General features: G+C 37.9%; 1 protein-coding gene across 6 annotated transcripts in view; it reads left to right on the top strand.

Annotated features, from left to right (window-relative positions):
• Positions 1 to 19520, top strand: part of CEP162 (centrosomal protein 162) — a 91128-nt gene that overhangs the window by 34772 nt on the left and 36836 nt on the right. For all 6 annotated transcript variants that reach the window (XR_015555217.1, XM_004422082.3, XM_087443838.1 and 3 more), the window contains 8 exons: positions 156 to 438; positions 1309 to 1570; positions 8382 to 8515; positions 8777 to 9004; positions 9511 to 9651; positions 11737 to 11849; positions 13728 to 13833; positions 19046 to 19172. Coding sequence is in view for 5 of the 6 variants with exons in the window: in XM_004422082.3 (XP_004422139.1) it covers positions 156 to 438; positions 1309 to 1570; positions 8382 to 8515; positions 8777 to 9004; positions 9511 to 9651; positions 11737 to 11849; positions 13728 to 13833; positions 19046 to 19172 (1394 nt within the window). In the remaining variant the exon portion in view is untranslated. The remainder of the gene's footprint in view (positions 1 to 155; positions 439 to 1308; positions 1571 to 8381; positions 8516 to 8776; positions 9005 to 9510; positions 9652 to 11736; positions 11850 to 13727; positions 13834 to 19045; positions 19173 to 19520) is intronic.

The raw sequence follows: 19520 nt of genomic DNA, 5'->3' as shown, positions 1-19520 counted from the left end.
GGTTTCTCTTTCCTTTGAAGTAGGTCTCAGAGTCAGCCATGTAACCCCTTATATTATATTAAATATATATATAGTGTGTGTGTATATTTATGTTAATAAAATTGATATTTGAAGAGTCATATAAGGTCTATTCTCTGTCCTATTTTGTTTTATAGCTATAAGAAACTGGCTGATAGTAAAGACACTAAATTTGTAAGCTCTTTACCCATTAAGATGAACCCAAATGTTATGTCTCAAGAGTCACGAAATGTGAACCAGTTTTTTGATAAAAATGAAGAGAATGTGATTTTACAAAAGACAACAAATGAAGGTATAGAAAATAGCTGTCCAAGAGTAAATGCTACAGAAGAACATGTAGATAAAATGTACCTTGATATTTTAAAGAAAAAAATATCTGTTGGTCCTTCATTATTACCTCAGGATGACAAAATAAATAAAGTAAGTGTTTATAATCTAAATTGATTTTACTTATTGATAAATGCAGTTATATAAGTACTATTGATAAGCATGTACTTAGGCTAGTGGGATTTATTACGTGCTAACCTCCACATAAATCCTGGATGTTTGTGAGCAATATTTATTATAACACCCTGCAGTCCCCACATTCAAAAATACCATTCTAGCATTAGCTTTCTTTTAGAAGCCATTCTTTACATTTTTCATTTTTTCAGTAAACATAGTCCAGAATTTGAGTAGTATAAGAAAGTAAAGTTTATTCATCATTCTAGTGCTTTTCATTCAATCTTTTCTGCTAAACTAGGTAGGTTGACATTTCTTATAAATGCTTTAGCAACTGCTGAGAAGCTTATATTTCACTGTTCTTTTTTTTCTTCTGTTCTTGATCTATTATGATTCATAGTTTTCATGATCCCAGTATTCTATTTTTATTTTACAATTTTGAATTATGTGTTTACCATAAACTATCTCCAGTTCTTTGTGGAATAAGGCAAGGTATCAGTAAATTTTTATCTTGAGAAACCTGGAGGAAAAAAAGATAAGATTTTATGTCATTTCAAAATATGTTCTTCCCTGTTCTCTTCCGTGTTCATTCTAGTAATTACACATCTTGCTTTCCGGCAAGCTTATTTTGTTTTATTATTTTGCTTTGTTTTACTCCTGACTTTGAAGATGTGCTTCAAAATACTAAAATTTCGATGATTTAGACTTAGAGAACTTTAATGTAGTGGTTTGCCTTCTACAGACTACGTTACTTAGTAATCACTATGGTTTTCCATCTGTTAAATCTTCATTTACACCCATAGCTGAAGTCCACTTAAGTGCTAAAGAGTTTGTACTTGTTCTGCACAGATTTTTAAACCTCAACTCGGTTCTGGAGATGAAGGAGCTGTAATTGGTAAACAGGTGCTGTACAAGAAGGCCAAAAGTGCACCTCCTTTACTTAAAAGAAAACCCCAGAGTGGATTATATGCATCAGTTAGGAGCTCAGGCTATGGAAAATCCTGTTCACCGTTCAAGACATTTTCTACTCTTGAAAAGAAAACTTCAAAGGACATTATGAAAAGCAAAAACTTGAGATCAATTCCCACCTCAAATCAAGCGAGGAAAAAAGGTAATCATATACTCTTTGTAATAGAATTCTCTGCATATAGTGTATTATTTTACTTTTCTTGTTCTCTACTTTCCCTGTTTCCTTCTTTGAACTTTCCATATTCATAGAAAAAAATTAATCTTAAGGTACTGTGTTCCAATTCTGAAAGATTAAATTTACAGGAGGTTTTCCATCATTAGTTCTAGGCTTTCCCAAATGAGACCCATAAAGTATAGGAAGTGAATAGAAGAGAGGAGAGTCAAATCCCTCCTCATCTGGTTGGCTTTGTAATATCCAAATATTTACCAAAGGAGAGCTATAAATTCAGAATGCAAGTAGCAACCTACAAATGAAGGTTGATACAGAGATTATCTAGATATTGGTTCATTGTAGACTTGGAGAGGCAGGATGTTTTATATGTCACCTAATGTATATTGTTATATATCACAGTGCCTCTGTTAGTTATTTCCTAATGTAGTCATTTATATTGACAGTAGGAAAGGGTAATTTTCAGCTTAAAAGCCCATGAAGCTATTAAAAGGAATAGAAATGTGCAGGTCAGACCAACATTTCTGCTACCTTTAGACTCCAGTGGAGAAGGGAGAGTAATGGAGCCAGAAGCATGTGTCCTTTCCTTTGTGATTACATTGAAGGGGTAACCAATTTCGCCATTGTTGTATGGTGATAGTTGTCAGAGGAGAACTACCCTCATCAGAAAACTTATTTCTAGCTTAAAGTGTCTTCCTTTGCCTTTCCCTACAACTGTCAATTCCAGGACAACTTTGACTCTATTTAAAATTCTTTAGGCATTACAGACTCTCCTGTCTGTATGGGTATGTACTTGCTGCAGCAACCTGTGCACGTAAGATGGAAGGGCTAGAGCTGATCTCTGTCAGAGTGAAGGAGGACAGCAGTAGGGTTGGTTGTTCTGGTGAGACAGGAATATGATTCTATGCCATTAATACAAGCATCCTTTCCTCTTGTTCTTAACCTAGGGACCTCTAATCCTTCCCCTAAGGAGTCTTTTGTGTTCTCTTATTTTTCTGTGGAACATCTGCTTGTGATGTTGTCATCTACTCATTGTTATTAATAATTAACTGCTCATTGGATCTAGTGCTTAATATTAAGAAAAAACACTTGGAACATTTTTCAAACTTTGTAATCAAGAGGAGTGTGAAAATTTTTCAGTGATGTTTTAAGAGTATTCATTCTATACTTTTGGGAGTAGGAAAATAAAAATTTTTTTTTTAATATTATTATGTTTATTTTATATAAATTAATCCCCAAGATTTTTGAAGTTTACTTTATCCAAATTCGTTCAACAAATATTTTTTGAGCACCTACATTGGTCCAGGCCCTGTTAGAGGCCCTTACGATACATCAGTAAACAAAATGGGGAAAGATATCTCCCTTCCCCCATCTCTGTGGAACTTTCATCTGAGGAGGAGAGACAGACATTTAATAATAAGCATAATAAATAAGTAAATGATGTTATATGCTAAGGAAAAATAAAAAGTAGAGCAAGAGTGTCAGTGGTGGAGTGGGGCAGGTCACAATTTTAAATAGGATAGACAGAGTAGGCCTCACTGAGAAAGATTCATTTGAACAGAGACTTAAAGGATGTAGGGAATTGCCTCTGTGGATATCTGGGGGAAGCATATTCCAGAAAGATGAAACAGCCAGTGCAAAAGTCCTAAAGTAGGGAAGAACGCCTGGCATGTTCAAGGAATAGCATAGAAGCTCGTATAGCTAGGGCAGAGTGATCAAAGAGGGTGATAGGAGGTGAGATCAGAGAGTCAAAAGGGCAGGCATATATAGTTTTTCTAGGGCATTTTAAAGACTTAGGCTTTTACTCTGAGTGAAAAAGGCGAGCTGCTGAAAAGTTTTGAGATGGGAGTGACCTCTTCTGACTTATCCTTTAGATGTTTTTTCTGGCTCCTGTGTTGTAGATCATATACATATAAATATATACACATACCATAGGGGGCTTCAGAAGAAGCACAGAGACCAGTTAGAAGGTGATTTTAGGAACCCAGGCTAGAAGTGATAGGGCTTGAACCAGGATGGTGGCAGTGGAGGTAATGAGAAGTGGGTTGGAAAAGGATATACTTAGAAGTTAGAACCAAAAATCCAGAAGATTGGTTGGGGGTTTGAAAGTCATGGATGTCATGGATGATGCCAAAGTGTTTGGGTTGAGCAGCTGGAAGAATAGAGTTACTATCCAGCTGGGATGAAGAAGGCTGTGGTAGAGTAGACTTGGGGGTGGAGGGAAGATCAGGAGTTTAGTTGTTGAGGTGATAATTTTGAGATATTTGTTCTACATGCAAGTGGAGATGACAAGGAGGCAGTTAGAAAACTGTGGCCTTCAAGAGGGAAGCATGAGCTATAGATAGCATTTGGGAAATGTTGTTAAAAACTAATAATTTTTAAAGCCATGAGAGTGACAAAGATGATCAAGAGAGTGAACATAGCTAGAGAAAAAAAGCAAAGCAAGGCTGAGCTCCAGGCATGCTCACCTTAGGAGGTCAGGGAGAAGAAGGGAACCTGCAGGAGGACGGAGTGAGGCTGGAGGACACCTGAGTAGTGGGGTCCTGAAAGCCAAGTGAAGACAGAGGACAGAAGAGAATCGATCTGCTCTGTGAGTTGCTGCTTAGAGAGGAAGAAAGAGGAGCACCGACAACTGGCCTTTGGGCTTAGTGAGGAGGAGGTCATCAGTAAATTGGACAAGCAGTTTCCGTGGATTTGTGGCTGTAAAAGGCAAATTGAGTGGGAATAGGAGTGGAATTGGATGCTTCAAGTTATAGCCCACCCTGGAGGAAACGGTGTAAAAGGCAGGGGACAAAGGGGGTGGTAGCTGGCATGGAAGTGGAGTCAAGAGAAGCCTTTTGTTTTGCTTTTAATGGGAGGGGATAATAGTATGTTTATGCTTTTTGGGAAAATTCAGTAGACAGGAAACAATTCATGAGGGAGAGAGGGGGGAAGAATTGCTGGAGCAACGTCCTTGAGTAGAGGAGCTGTAATGGGGTCCAGTGAACATTGGAAGAGTGGCTTTAGGTAGGAACATGGACAGTTCATCTGTGGAAGCAGATGGGAAGCAGGGAGATGTGGGTACAGATACTGGTAGGTGGGGAGAAGTGGTGAGAGAATGGATGATTTCTTCTGACTGCTTCCATTTTCTCTGCAAAATAAAACGCAGTGTTATTAGCTGGCCGTGAGGATGGGGTGGGGTCTTGGAAGAGAGAAGAGAAGACGTGAAATAGCCATCCAGGAGGGTTAGACTGCCAGCAGAAGGAAGACTCTACTTGAAGTTAGTGATCAGGAATTTAAATTGAGACCAGGCAGCATGTGTGTGTGTGTGTCTCTGTGTGTATTTGTGTGTGAACAGCCATGTTTCGATGCACAATTGTAGGTGTTGGGTAGTTGTATAGTTGGATTTACCGAGGGGAGTATTTTTTGCCAAATGAGTACAATGAACTGAGATAGGAGCACCAACGGAGCTAAGGACGTATATGGAATTTAAGTTGAGTAATGAAGGAAGAAAGGACTTCAGGGGGTATGGTACAGTACGAAACAGGTAGGATCAACAGACTGAGTCCCATTGGGGTCAAAAGATTGTTGGAATCCAGGTCCCAGAGGATGTGAGGTGGGAGAGAAGATTGATAGAGAGTAAGCGCCTAAGGCTGTGTGCTACTAGTAATAGGACAAGACCTCGAGGTGGGAGTGAGGAGCTGAGGTGGAGAGAAGTATAAGGAACCGGAAGCCGGGAGTTGAAAGGATCACTTGTGAGTATATCAAAAGGACTGAGAATGAAGCCAACAGTAACGTCGCAGTGGGTGGAAAAGCAACGAGGAGGATGTAGAGGTTGGTAGATGAAGGCAACAATATTTTTATGAGTATTTTTCCCTACTTCAAAATTTTGTAATATTTGTGACTACCAAAATAAAAATAAAACACATCACAGAAATTTATATTCAAGTATAATGATACACTATGACTATCTGTTTTTATACTGAGCTACTTTTTCTCATTAGACTATCTATCAAGTATGATTTTTTTATCTCAGTCTTTTTATTGAAAAATTGCCCAGAGCAATTTTAGTTTTATTCAGAAGAGCTGTAATTCCTTTACGAAGGTTGTTTCTTGTCACAGGTTGCGTTCTCCAAGAAGCAGACTCAGAAATGGAGATTGGTGTACAGAAAGTCTAGAGAATGTACTTGGGACCAATACTGGTTAAGATGGAAAAGAAGGCCAGCAGCTGGGGCTTACCCACCTAAAAGGCTTCTCTTTTTTCGTGTAACAAAGAGGCCAGGGGTAGGCAGTTCAGAGCTGGTGCAGCTGTGCAAGCAACCAGGTCCCTTCTTTCCTACTGCAAAATCCTTAGTCTGTGACTTTTGTCTTCCTGTCGTAAGATGGCTACTCGGCCTCCAGGCCCTGTCGTGAGGAAAGGTGGAAGGTAGAAGGTCCATGCCAGTTAAATTGTCAGCTTCTTAATGAGGAAAGTACACTTTCCTGGAAGCCCCATGTAGGAAGATTTTGCTTTCGTCTTATTGGCCAGAACTTTGATCTTGTGGCCACCCCCATTTGCATGGAATCCAGAGAAATGAGTATTTTTAACTTGGCACATTGCTGCCCGGGGCAAAATTAGTTTTCCGTTCATAGGGAGGAAGAGGAGATTGACAGCTAGCAGTACCTGCCATGTTGTGGTTTTCCTTTTTATTCTAGATGAATTTTCTTTGGCTATTAGCTCTTGTGTTTTTATTTTTAGACTAAAAATTTTATTGTCATGAAAGGAATAGTTGCTCATTATTTAAATTAAAAAATACAGAAAAGTAAAAAGAAGAAAGCAGTGATTTAGCCAGAAACAACTGGTGTCACGCTGAGTGAGCATCATTTCAGGCTTCTCACTGTGTATGTACTTACGCAGATAGCAGAAAGCATGGATGAGTAGATGGAAGGCAGGAGAGAGGCTGACATATGGATAAATGGACAAAACATTCTCTAAGAACGGGATCATACTTTACAAGTTCTTTTTAAATCTAGTTTTACTTAATTTATAAGAAGAAAAAAAAGTTTCATCCTGAGAAATATTATGTCTCAAAAGATCCTTTTAAGAAAATAGAGTATGAAAACCCCTCAAAGGTTCCCAAAACTGTGTTGTTGTTTTTAACTGCATTTTTCAATTTTATCCATTATCAGTTTTCCCTTCTATGAAAGAAAAGGTAGTGAAACTCTTACATCTCCTACTCACATGCCTCTGTCCCATTTTTGTTTTATTTTCACCTGTTCAAGATATATTTATTATATTCTCCCCTCAGCTTTTGGATTTAGATCTTGGGCCTGATTATTAAAGATGTTGAATGTTTTGCACCAGCTCCTTAGCCACAGTTTTTTCATTCTGAAATTATTTTGATTGATTTCTTATTTGACTGAATTTTCCTTCAAGAAGGGCTCATGAGTTCCAAATTCTTCAGTGTTTTCATGTTTGAATTTAATATCCAAGCAAATTTCATTGCATGTGTAAAGGGAAAAGATACTGTGCATGTACCATTATTGACAATAATCACAGAGAAATCAAAATTAAGAACTCAGGAAGGCAGAATTCTGGCATAAAAGCCTTGGCTGACTGCAGCTTGAACAAGAGCCACTGCCACTCTCGGCTGCCACACCCCGGGAGAATCAGTGCCAGCAGATCAGACCCCGTACGTTGGCCATCTTAATGGCCCTCCAGTGACTGGGAAGGATTGATGTCTCCTCTTCCAGTGACTCAGACAGTTTCTTTGTGAATGCTTTAAGAAATTTCTCTAGGAAACCTTCTACATCAAACAGTCCAATTAAAGATGGTTACTATTATATAAGGAAAACCTTTGCATGCCTGGAAAAAAGATTGAAAAGAAACCTTTGGGTGGGGTGCTATTGGTGACTTGTTTCTTCTTTTGACTTTTCTGTATTTTCCAAATCTTTAATAACCATGTGTTTCACTTTCAATGAAAAAGTAAACTTTACATTTAAAAAGTTAGCATCTTGAAGAAATTATATTAAAAATATAAATTTCTAATTCTTCATGTACCTCTAAGGCAATGAGATAAACATTTACTGAGTGTTCAGCTCAGAACCTGTAAGCATTTGAATGTGGGCCTTACGATCTCTTCTAGATATTTCCCTTAAACATTTTTTATTATTAACTGACTAATTTATTGGCCTTAGAATTGTTTCTGCTGGTTGGGGATTCACAAGGTAAATTAAAAGCTGAAAATTTGACCAGAATATGTATTAATCACGTTTTTTTTCTAATTTCAAATATGTTATCAGGGTACTATAACAGTATAATTTTATACTTCTTAAAACAAACTCAGACTAGCTGTTATAAAATTTCCGTGCAGTTTATATTGTTCCATTGATACTATATCTTGATATACATTGCTTATAAAAAATGTGCTTTGAAAACACACTTAATCTGAACTAAAATGCTTCATAGAGTTATCAGCTGCTCTTGGATTCATCATTTAGATGTTCTTGTTATTGCTGTGAACATTTAAAAGAATAATTTATCTAAAAGTAGCAAAGCCTGAAATGATCCCAATCCACATTCTCCTCACATTTATTTCGCTCCATTTGTCATTTGATATGAGTCTTGGGTCAATTAGCCTTCTGTGTCAAATTGAAGAGAATGATGATTATGGTTAGCGGTTCTGAGTGCAGAGAAATAGCTGTGTTGCTATTATACATCAGCCTGTATCTTAGTGTTCCGGTTGTATTAGTACTTATTGTTACAAAATTGCTGAATACACATTCAACTTTGTTTGCATTTTTATCCATTGTTTACAATATTTAGAAATCTTATCTGGAACAAAACTCATCACACCTGCAGCTTTGGGTAAACCAGCTCCCAAAACTGAAAGTTGCCTGGCTACTCCTAAGAAATCTGAAGATCCTACAGAAACTGATTCCTGTGTTCAGTTTCAGAATGTAGGTATTGAATTTCAAAACAATATTCATAATGTTTTTGTGTTCTAAAATCGTATTAAAACTAGATTATAAATAATGAAATATTTATGAAATCGATTTTGTTTCAAGAGTGGTATTCTAATCACTGTTATTGAACACTTATTTTCTTATATAGTAGAACATTATTAACCATGTCATTTTTGTTCTTTGTGTTTTTTAACCACCTGCGTTCGAATCTTTTATGTAAATCTGCTGTAACGAAGTAATGCTTTTCCTTAAAAGGATTCTTCAGGATGTCATGGTGGGAACAAGGAGACAGAATTAATTATGTTTCAAAGAGTTCAGGAAGCAGAGGAAAAATGGAGGGGTGCACAAGCCCTAATTGAGCAAATTAAAGTCACGTTCTCAGAAAAAGAGAGAGAGTTGGAAAATAAGATGGAAGAACTAAAGAGACAACAAGAAAAGGAACTCTTCAGACTGAATCAAGACAATTATATTCTTCAAGCCAAGGTACTAGACACACTGTCCTATTTTTCCTTTCATTGATTAAAAAAGAACTTGTACTCCCTGCTATATGCATAGTCATCCTTTGTTCCCGGAGCTGTTTGGCTTGATGTATTTGTTCCGAGAGTGCCTCCTTACAGAAGAGCCTAAATCCAACCCCTGGGGGAAAAACCGAAATTTTAAATTGGCTCATTTTGATAGTTTTCTTCTGTTAGCAGTCCTTTCTAAAACAAATCCCTTAGTTCACTGTGACCTTCAAGGAAAACAAAGTTTCGGAAAGAACTGCTATGGAAGGTCTAGATTCCGAGTATGACACTGTAGCATTTCTGAGTTACTTCCATCACCAGACCCATCAGCACAGAACATCATTGTAATGATTTAGCTGTAGTTGGTGGTGTGTTCATTCCAGCATGTTACAAGGCAGTTTTAGGTCTATGCATCTTGAGTTTTCTGTTATTCTTCCTCACTTCATCATTTCCTTCCCCAAATAAAACTTCTGCATCTTCTCAAAGTTAAATAGCTTTGAAGAAACAAACAAAAAACAAAGGTGGTTACATTTTGGAGAAATAACTGATCCTGTCACTGAAGAAAAATTGAAGCAAATCCAAAAGGAAATACAAGAACAAGAGACACTTCTTCAGGGATATCAACAGGTATGGTGATTCTTCAGTGCAGCATAAGTTTGTTCTTGAGATCCTTTGATTATAAAAATAAGGCATATTAAAATATTTCTGTGTTCATTTAACTGGTAATGGGAATTCTGGCAAATATGAGGAAGTAATAAGATGACTAGTCTGCACATTTCTCTTGAGCAGAATTAAAGTGGTTAAGAGCATGAGTTTTGAATTCAAAGAATCTGGTTTTAAAGGGGGCCAGCCTGGCGGCATAGTGGTCATTTAACCACTCCACTTCAGTAGTTCTGGGATTCGCGGCTTCAGATCCCTAGTCACGGACCTGTACACTGCTCATTAAGCCATGCTGTGGCGGCATCCTATATACAAAGTAGAGGAAGATTGGCACAGATTTTAGCTCAGGGACAATCTTGTTCAAGCTAAAAGAGGAGGATTGGCAGCAGAAGTTAGCTCAGGGCCAATATTCCTCACCAAAAAAAAAAAAAAAGAATCTGTTTTAGTCTTAGCTCACCACCTGCTCTGCAGTCTTAGGCAGATCATGTCTCTAAGCCAGTTTCTGCATCTGTGAGATGAAGATGATGATAATAGTGTCTCATAAGGTGGTTGTGAAAGTAAAATAAGACAGTGCAAACCAACCTCTCAGTGCCTGGCACTAGTAACCAATCAATGAATGTCACTTCGTGTTATTTTCAATAGCTGTGTTCCTTAGAAACTGTCCTGTTTTTCTTCAGTTTTCTATAATGCTATTCAGTAGATAATATTGGCTAGTTTGGTATTATATTCAGAAATATGAACCTAAAATCAATTGCCAATGCCCTGAGAGTGAAAAAAATTTTGAATTAAATGAGAGAAAATCTGTGTGTCCTGCAGAAAGCAGGCATTTGCAATGTGTGGTGGAATCTTGGTGATGTTGACCTGACAGCCAGCCAGGACAGGTTTAGTGATCTCCAGCATGAGACTTCATCTTAGTTTCTTCCCCCGACTCCCTTTTTTTTCTTACTTCCCTCCCCTTTTCTCCTCTTTCATTACCTGTTTCTCTTTTGACAACCAAAGCCTAAGCATTGAGCCTGCCAGTAGCAAGCATTGTCATCCAGGGACATCCAGAGAAAGCATTGCCACACCAGTGATTACAGTGTCCACTGTAAATGAAACAGAACTGATTTTGCAGGGCACTCTGCCCTAGAGTTAGTGAGACCCTTCCAGACCCTTCACCTGCCATTCTGATCTGGTGTATAGAAACTGGGTTTTAAGGAGGATTTCACAGACCCATAAATATGCTAATAACTACCCCCTCCCACAAAGGTAACGCAAAGGTTATATATCTATGTATGTATTTATATATTTTTCTGGGTTTCATTAGTTCTGCAAATATTTAAGCATAGACCATCTGCCAGGCTCTAGGCCAGACACGGTGAGACGGTCCATAGTTTTCATTAGATCCTCAAAGGTCCTTGGTTTTCATCAGATTCTTAATTTTAAAGAGGTTAATAAGCCAGAGCACCTAAGCCCAGATCGGTGGCTTCTCCCTCTGATCTCACTGTTTGGGTCACATTTAGCTCAAGCCTTGTGGTGAACTGGGTCTAGTCTCTGCTCTGCCTTGTCTTACACTTTCAGGAACACCCAGTCTCTAACTCCCTGCTCACAGGAAGCTTCAGAAACAAGCATGGGTGCCCATTGTGGCTACATCCAACTGCCTCACCACAGGAAGCCAGGGCAGAAACAGAAAAAAGGGGGTGCAGACAGTCCCAGTGGGTCTTTCTGCCCCTGGTCCATGTGGTCGGGAGGTGGTTATTCCTGCAGCCACTCACGCACTTACTTCTGTGAAATGTGGTGCATTATACTGACATTAGATTCTTTGCTTTTGGAGTTTTTGCAACTTTTTTTTCAAGGAAGCATTTTGAGCATTTTGGAAAGAATTGTTTTCAGATAACAGGTTTTCTTCTAAGATAATGGAAAGAGTTTGAAAAGATTTGCTTACTCAGAAACTGAAGAAATTTGAAAGACCTTAAAAATGTTTAAAGGATGTGTCTGTTGTGAACATATATATTTATGTTATATAAGTACTAGTGACTTTTAACTAAAATGTAATTTTCTGTTTATAAAAAGGAAAATGAAAGATTGTATAATCAAGTGAAAGATCTCCAGGAACAAAACAAGAAAAATGAGGAGCGAATGTTCAAGGAAAACCAGAGTTTATTCAGTGAGTTAGCTTCCTTAAAGTAAGTCCTTTTTAAGTTCTTAAAATCACATATACTTAGACCATTTCTAAGCATTTTATTAGTATATTAATAATACATTTATTTTTACTTAGAAATGAAGAAATTTTTACATTTATTTACAGTTTTGTAACTTCTATGTTTTTAATATTCACTGCATTTTTATTTTGGTGTTAGATGACTAGTACATACTTTAGTATTTCCACATATTCATATTTGAGTTTGACATCGGTTTAGGAAATTGAATATACAATATTCCTCTTGATCAGTCATTAAGCCTGAGATACTTAACCATTTCCTAAGGAACCATGTGATTAATAATACTAAAAAATATATATCATACATTATCACTTAATGTCTTAGGTTAGATTCCATAGAAATAGAGTCTGAGATAGGGATCCTTGTGGAGATGATTTCCTAGAGGATAATGCTCAGGAGAAGGGGAGCAAGAAATGCAAATGGGGGAGTGGGGGTGGTAGAGGGAGGGAAGGTAAGTAAGAAGTGGTCTTAACTGGAACCTGGCTTCATTCTGCTGTCACCGGGAAGCCCAGGAGAACAGATTGCACCACAGAGTTGGTCTCTGGTTGAGGCAAGGTGGGGCAGCCTTTTATACCCCCAAGCCAGCCGGTCACTGGCTGAGGTGTCCCCAGGAAGGGGCTAGGGGATATCCTCCAGGGGCAGAGGCTAAGGGTGTTTCTCCAGAGAAGGAGAGCTTATGAATTGTTATCAAGCAGCACTCCCCATGGGAGGCTGATGGAGCACCAGCATCTACTTAGGCATCGTATTTCAGACTGTAACATCTTTTGGATATTCTACGTACAATTTTAGAAAAAGCTGAATCCACAAACAAGGGCAAGTTAGGGTACTGTCTTTAGGAAATGACTACGAGTTGTGCATCATTTCACATAAACACCTAATCACTCAGATAGGACTCCTCTCAGAAGAAGCTTCTCTGGCCATGAATGTCATGAATTACTTACATTTATTCAGATACTTCTTGCATTTTTTTGTTAGATAACCTAGGGCATAAGAGGCAGGGCTGCTGCTAGCTCATCCTGATCTTCATGCAGAATAGAAAAAGGCACATCTTATAGCAGACAAAGCTAGAAGGCACACAGCTGGGCAAGTGAGGGCACTTTTGTGTAAATTAGGGGGAAAAAAGACCCTTTCTGCTGGTGAATGTGACTGCAGGCCAATTGTGATAATCTGCACAGTTCTGATGCATGAAAGCATTTATATCTGCTTTCTTTGCAAATGCTTCAATAAAGTATTTTAAAATATCACATCTTATATTGCCTGGCTTTTAAAAAAGATCTATTCCAGGATCCAAAACTGAAGCTCTAAATGAACTTTCACAGTGAAATAAATGGTTTCTTTAATATATTAGAGTCACATGATCTTATGTGGATTCCTAAACTCCTTGTATAATGTCTCTGGAAAAAAAGGAAAAATGATTCTAAGTTCCAAATAGTAGACTGTTTGCTTTTGTTTGTCAGTTTCCATGTGTATGACTGGCCATTTGTGTTTCTCAGAGAAGAGTCTAGAATGATGTGAAAAGGAATACACACCACCACAGGAAAAATGTAACACATGTTTCTGGGACATTGATTTTTTTTCTCTGAGAATTGGGAGAAAATATTTTTATAGTACAAATAAACCAGTCATCTTAGGGTTTCAATATTTTAGATTAAACATAGACATTTCCCTTAAAGTATACTTCTTTTAGTATTTTAATATTTTAGTCTTTAGATTAAACATACTTTTTCTCTTCAATGACTCACGTAGTCCCAACATCCACTAGAGTTTTTAATTTTTAAGAATTGAGTATTTTCCAGTGAAAGGAGTACCTTGTGAAAAAAAAAAAATCTTTCTATACATCAGAGAACAAATGCACAGAAGTCGTTTCCTGTCTCACGTAGTTGAAGATCCAGAGCCTACCAGAAACCAGAATTTCACAGATCTCTTAGCAGAACTGCGTGTAGCACAGGTAAGTTGCATCAGGATTTTAACTATTAGCAATAGTAAAGATTATTATAAAACTTCCTGTGTGTGTAAAAAATCTGTTTTTGTAATTTATGAATAAATAAGATCTATTTACAAATTTCATATGATTTAAAAATTAAGAAATATCTAAGATTAGCATTTAGCATACATGTGACCTTAATATAGAGAAAACAACATAATGCTGATTTTAGATGGCATCCTTTTTATAATCTAACCTCTTATTAAGCATTTATCACGTGGAGCCGTATTGGAGGCATAACCTTACTTAGGGCACGTATAGCTTGTTTCAAACAAATTCCTCATTGGAAATGTAAAGCTAAAATAGCACAATAATATGAAGATGATTGTTCACCTTAAAAAGTTAGTTGGCTTTTGCCTGTCTTCTTGAGTGGACTCTGCACTTCTAGAGAGCAGAGACTGTATCTACAAAATATTCGTATCCCACGTACCTAACACGAACATGAAATGCAATAGCTGCTCCATAACTTTTTTATTATTTTTATTCAAATGTATTATAAAGAATATGGCCTAGAATTTTCTAAAGCAATATTTATCAGTGGGAGAAGTTTTGGAGTATTGGGCAGGTTAATTCTATTTTAAGCATAACAATCCTATGTATTTCGTGATTTTTATCATCCCTGTCCCCAGGAACTATGTGTGTGTAGCATGCACTGGTCATTGTAACAATCAAAACCACTGCCACATTTCCAAACATCCCCCGTGGGAGGGCAGTTAATTTTCCCACTCCCTCCCGTTAAGAACCATAGCACTGGGGCTGGCCCCCATGGCATAGTGGTTAAGTTCAGTGCACTCTGCTTTGGCAGCCTAGGTTCACGGGTTTGGATCCCGGGCATGGACCTACACCACTCATCAGCCATGCTGTGGCGGTGACCCACATACAAAATAGAGGAAAGATTGGCACAGATATTAGCTCAGGGCACATCTTCCTCAGGCAAAAAGAGAGGAATATTAGCAACAGATGCTAGCTCAGGGTGAATCTTCCTCACCAAAAAAAAAAAACAAAAGAACCATAGCACTAAATGAAAAAGCCCATCCAGTCTACAGTCATGTGTCACTTAATGACAGGGATATGTTCTGAGAAATACATCATGTTGTGCAAGCATCCTAGAGTGTTCTTACACAAACTAGATGGTATAGTCTACTACACACCTGGGCTCTATGGCACTGATCTTATGAGACGACTGTCATATATGTGGTCCATCGTTGACTGAGATGTCATTATGCAGCACATGACTGTACTTGAATGACTATGTAAATTAGAAAATTCCAATTACCGCTTTTGACTATAAATATATTAAATTAATATAATTTAATATATAAATATAATGATAAAAAGTACAGGTTTTTGTAGTATATAAAATGCAGCTTCAAATATGAATCCATTAGGGAACTTCCTTCAGATGCATATGTATATGTATGTATGGAATGATTAACGAGGTAGATAGGTAGGCAGAAAGATAAAAAGAAAGAACAAATAATTGGACCCCCCCTTGTCAGTAGGCCTCAAAAATTAGCAAGTTAAAAGAGAAATTAACGTTGGCCGTATTTTTATGAAGGCTTGGAAAAACATGTTAAGGTTTCAAGCATAGCATTAGCTTCATTCGAATGCTGTTATTACTGACCTTTAAAAGTGCCATTTTGAACATATTTTTCTGACAAATAGGAAACTAAAATTGCAACTAAAAACACTGGAAAATGCTGGACAAAATATAATAAACATTTTGTAAATGCATAACCGAGCTCTCAGGAAAGTACGGGAACTCTCTAGGGTCCGGAAATGGAAAAAGAATAAAAACCTCGCAGTAAGCATCTGCTCCTAGGCCGCCAGCTCCGTGACCATGGGGCTTGAGCTCTAAGCACAGGGGAGACAGGATGTCAGAACGCCACATCCCTCAGTAAAACAGTGGACGGGGAAAGAATCTACCTCCCTTGTCAGGGACTGAGACATCAAGAAAGCTTTTCTTTCTTAACTTGATCTCTAGCTAGGGAGGGGAAAAGTCTCCTCTGCTGAGTGTCCATGCTTTACTCGTTCAATATAAATGTCATCCCTTCTGCTTGCACTTGTGGTTTAGTATTTGAATTGACGCTACCTGCAAGGGTTGATCGTGCTCAAACTAAGAAAACTGCCATAACCTGTGGTCCTGAGTCGATGATAACCTCTAGTGTGTCTAGAAGAGACAAACGTAAAACAGCTCTTAGAAGTATACACCCTGAACCCAGCTCACAAAGTATTCCTACAGATAAAATCCCACTGACAGTATGCTCACAGTCCAAAATTACCAAACCCAGAGAAACAATCCACCATGAGCAGGTGTGGGATGGTTTAATAAGCAGCAAGATTAGAACCCTTGTAGAATTATTATTGAATAGACTGTAAAATAAATTGATTTAAAATGATTATATAAAATAAATGAGACAATATGAGGTGAGAACAAAACAGACTAGGCAAATTCAAAGAAAAATAAACAGAAGTCTGGAAACAAAATATATTCCTAGAAATTAAAAACTAAGTAGAAAAGTTAAATAGATGATCATACACAACTAAGAAAATAATTAGTAAACTGGAAGTTAGATTAAGGAACTTAGAGTGAAACACAGAAGAATGGAGAATGGAAAGTATCAGATAGATGTTATAGTATAAATATTTTTAAAAGGTAATGGCTAAGAATTTTCTAGAAATGATAAAAGATGAATTCTGAAATTCAGAAAGCACAGTGAGTCCTGCTCAGGATAAAGAAGTAAAAATCTAAATTTAGGCCCATAATGGTGAAACTATCAAAGGCAAGCAAAACCTTAGAAAAAAATCAAAGGAAAGTGTTAGTTTAAGATAATAGTAAAAATTCTTTAGGGATTTGTTTATTTGTGCAAATACTGAAAAATGGAATATAAATATACCTTTGTTTTCATTCATTTTGGTATTCTGAGTTTAAATAGTTTTAGAGTAAAAACTGTTCATACTGGGATAAATCTGTAATATAATAATATCCATAATTGTGTACAGTCTAAATTATGCCCTAAAAATTAGTATCAATTAGTGTAGTCTTAAAGTGGAGTTGGTGCTTTATAAACTCTGGAGGGACACATACTAAAAGTGAAGGTCATGAGCCCTTTCCTTTTAGTGTCCCAAGGTGGGGAGGAGAATGAGGCTGATCACAGCTCGTTCATTCAGTCAGCCTTTATCAAGCACCTGCCATGTGCCAGGCGCTGGCACTGGAAAAACAGTAGGTAAATAAGACAGGTGTGGATCTTGCATGCTAGGAACATGTATTCTAGTGGGGAAGACAGACAATAAGTAAACTAATGAAATAATTACACATAGAGGTAGTTCTTTGAAGAAAATAACAATAGAGAATAATAGCAGGTGGGGCAGGGGGTAGGGTGGCATTCATTGGTGTGGTCTAGGAGACACTCCCCGAGAAAGTGATGTCTGAGTTAAGAGCTGAAGAGAAGCAGCAGCTAACCGTGCAAAGGTAGAGCCTTCCAGCCAGGGAAGAAGCACAAGCCCTGAGTCAGGAATGGGCTTGTTACCTTCCAGAAGCAGAGGCTTCTGAGACAGAAGTGGGTGAGTAAGGGCAAGCGTGGTGGAAGATAAGGTCAGAGAGGCAGGCCGACTCTGAATGTCTACATAGTAACTTACAAGGGAGGGAAAGTACCTGCCAGCCAGAAACCCGGTGCCCACAGGATTGACATGGGACACGCTGGCTTCATGAAGGTGGGAAGTCTCAGGCCCTGGACAGAAACAAGCATAGAGTGGACATCCATTTAAGCAGTGATTGCCTGAATGAACTCAAGATGTTTAAAGTTCCTTTGAATTCTGAAATTCTGGAATGCCATGAAATAGACACTGCTAGAGGGCATTTCTAAATTGATTGAACTGATTAAGTGAAAGGTATTTGCAGAAAGATACCTGAGTGTTCAAAAACTTGAAGAAACTCAATGCTCTCCTGAAAAGACATCTACAGAAGATCACACAGAAGATTAAAAAAGGAAATGATGTGGTTAAATCTGTGATGCAGCTAAAAACCAAGATTATACAATGCTGTATGAATGGGTTTATTTTCTTCGTAAGACTGGATTTAGATTGTAGGGTTGTGTGATACAGAATTTGTAAGAAATTTTATTTTGAAACCCAACTATGCCAAGTGTACTACTGTGAGTCCAAGAGTTTCTTCAGCAGTTGTGAGTTCAGTTCAATGTACATTTATTGAGTACCTGCCGTGTGCTTGGTGTCATAAAGTAAACAGGTAGTAAAATCAGTCTTGGTGCCCTTAGGGCTTTCAGCCTAACAAAGAGAAAAGGCATGTATACAAGTCAGTGTCATATGAAACAAAGTATAGACACCATACTAGAGGTGCAGTGAAAGTTGTGGGAATGCAGAGGAGGGATTATCAGCCTTATTTGAACTAAGCTTTGAAGGATAAGTATGATTTTGTCAAGCAGAGGAATGGGGGCTGTTGAGAGTAGTGTGGAATGGAGGGCATATTGAGAATTCAGTAAACAGCTTTTTGGTATGCCACGCACTTTTTGTGCATTTATGATACAAGAGTTAGCAAAATAAAGCCCTGCTTTCACGTAAATATATAATATGTCAGGTGTGATGAGTGTTGTGAAAAGAAAATAAAGCAACGTAGCTGTGCCAGGATGGGGGTTGATGTTTTAGAAAGAGTGATCAGAGCAAGCCTTCCTGGGGCTTCATTTGAGCAGAAATCCCGATGAAGGGAAGGAGCAGGCCACCTGCCCCTCGGGGGCAGTATATGACACTGAAGGTCATGGTAAGGACTTTGGGTTCACCCTGAGAGGGACGGGAGCCACCAGAGAGTTTCAGACAGAGGATTGATATTAACTGACTCTTTAAAACAATTCCTCCAGCTGCTGTGAGGACAATAGACTGTAGGTGCTGAGGGTGGAAGACAGACTAGTTAGGAGGTTGTTGCAGTCATCCAGGAGAGTTAGGACAATAGATTAGAAGGTCTTTAAAGCTGTGCTGAGCTGGGTGATTAGGACTGATTCTAGTAGGCTGTAGGGAGCTATTAATAATTTGGGGGCAGGGGGAGTGATAAAATTTAGGAAAAATAATGAACAGCAGTATTTATGATGCATTTGGGTGAAAGAGACTATACTACAATTTATTGTGGTTGGAAATAATTTGCTTTTGTATTTCTGTGACTATCAAGAAAGAAAAAAACAGTTTATTGGAAGACATCAAAAGACTGAAGCAAGACAAACAAGCTCTTGAAGTAGACTTGGAAAAAATGAAGAGAGAGAGAGACCAAGCCAAAGATCAGATTGCTTATGCCACAGGTACAACACTGATCTGAGCAGTTTACCTTTGTATTTGTGATTGTTCTAATTGAATTTAAGTAATAGCAGTTGGATACTATAATCAAAATGCTATTCCTTCAAGTATATTCTAATTTTAGAAAAATTTTTTAATTAGTTATTAATAGGTATGTGCATTTTAGCAGGAATAATTCCAAGATCGAAGAAAATCAAAGATTATGTTGAATTCATGGCATTTTATGTTTAGTTGTTTCCATGGCTGTCATCCCAGCTCAAATGTGACCTTCCTGAGGGCATGGTCTGTCTTTTTATCCCTGGGTCTGAAGCGTCGGCTCTCAAGTATTTGCCAAATGAACAAGTAACACTGCA

This window comes from Ceratotherium simum, chromosome 19 (assembly GCF_057802395.1).
Source record: "Ceratotherium simum simum isolate JZ-2026a chromosome 19, ASM5780239v1, whole genome shotgun sequence".
Taxonomy (NCBI): domain Eukaryota; kingdom Metazoa; phylum Chordata; class Mammalia; order Perissodactyla; family Rhinocerotidae; genus Ceratotherium; species Ceratotherium simum.
This window is presented reverse-complemented; position numbering and strand designations above follow the sequence as displayed.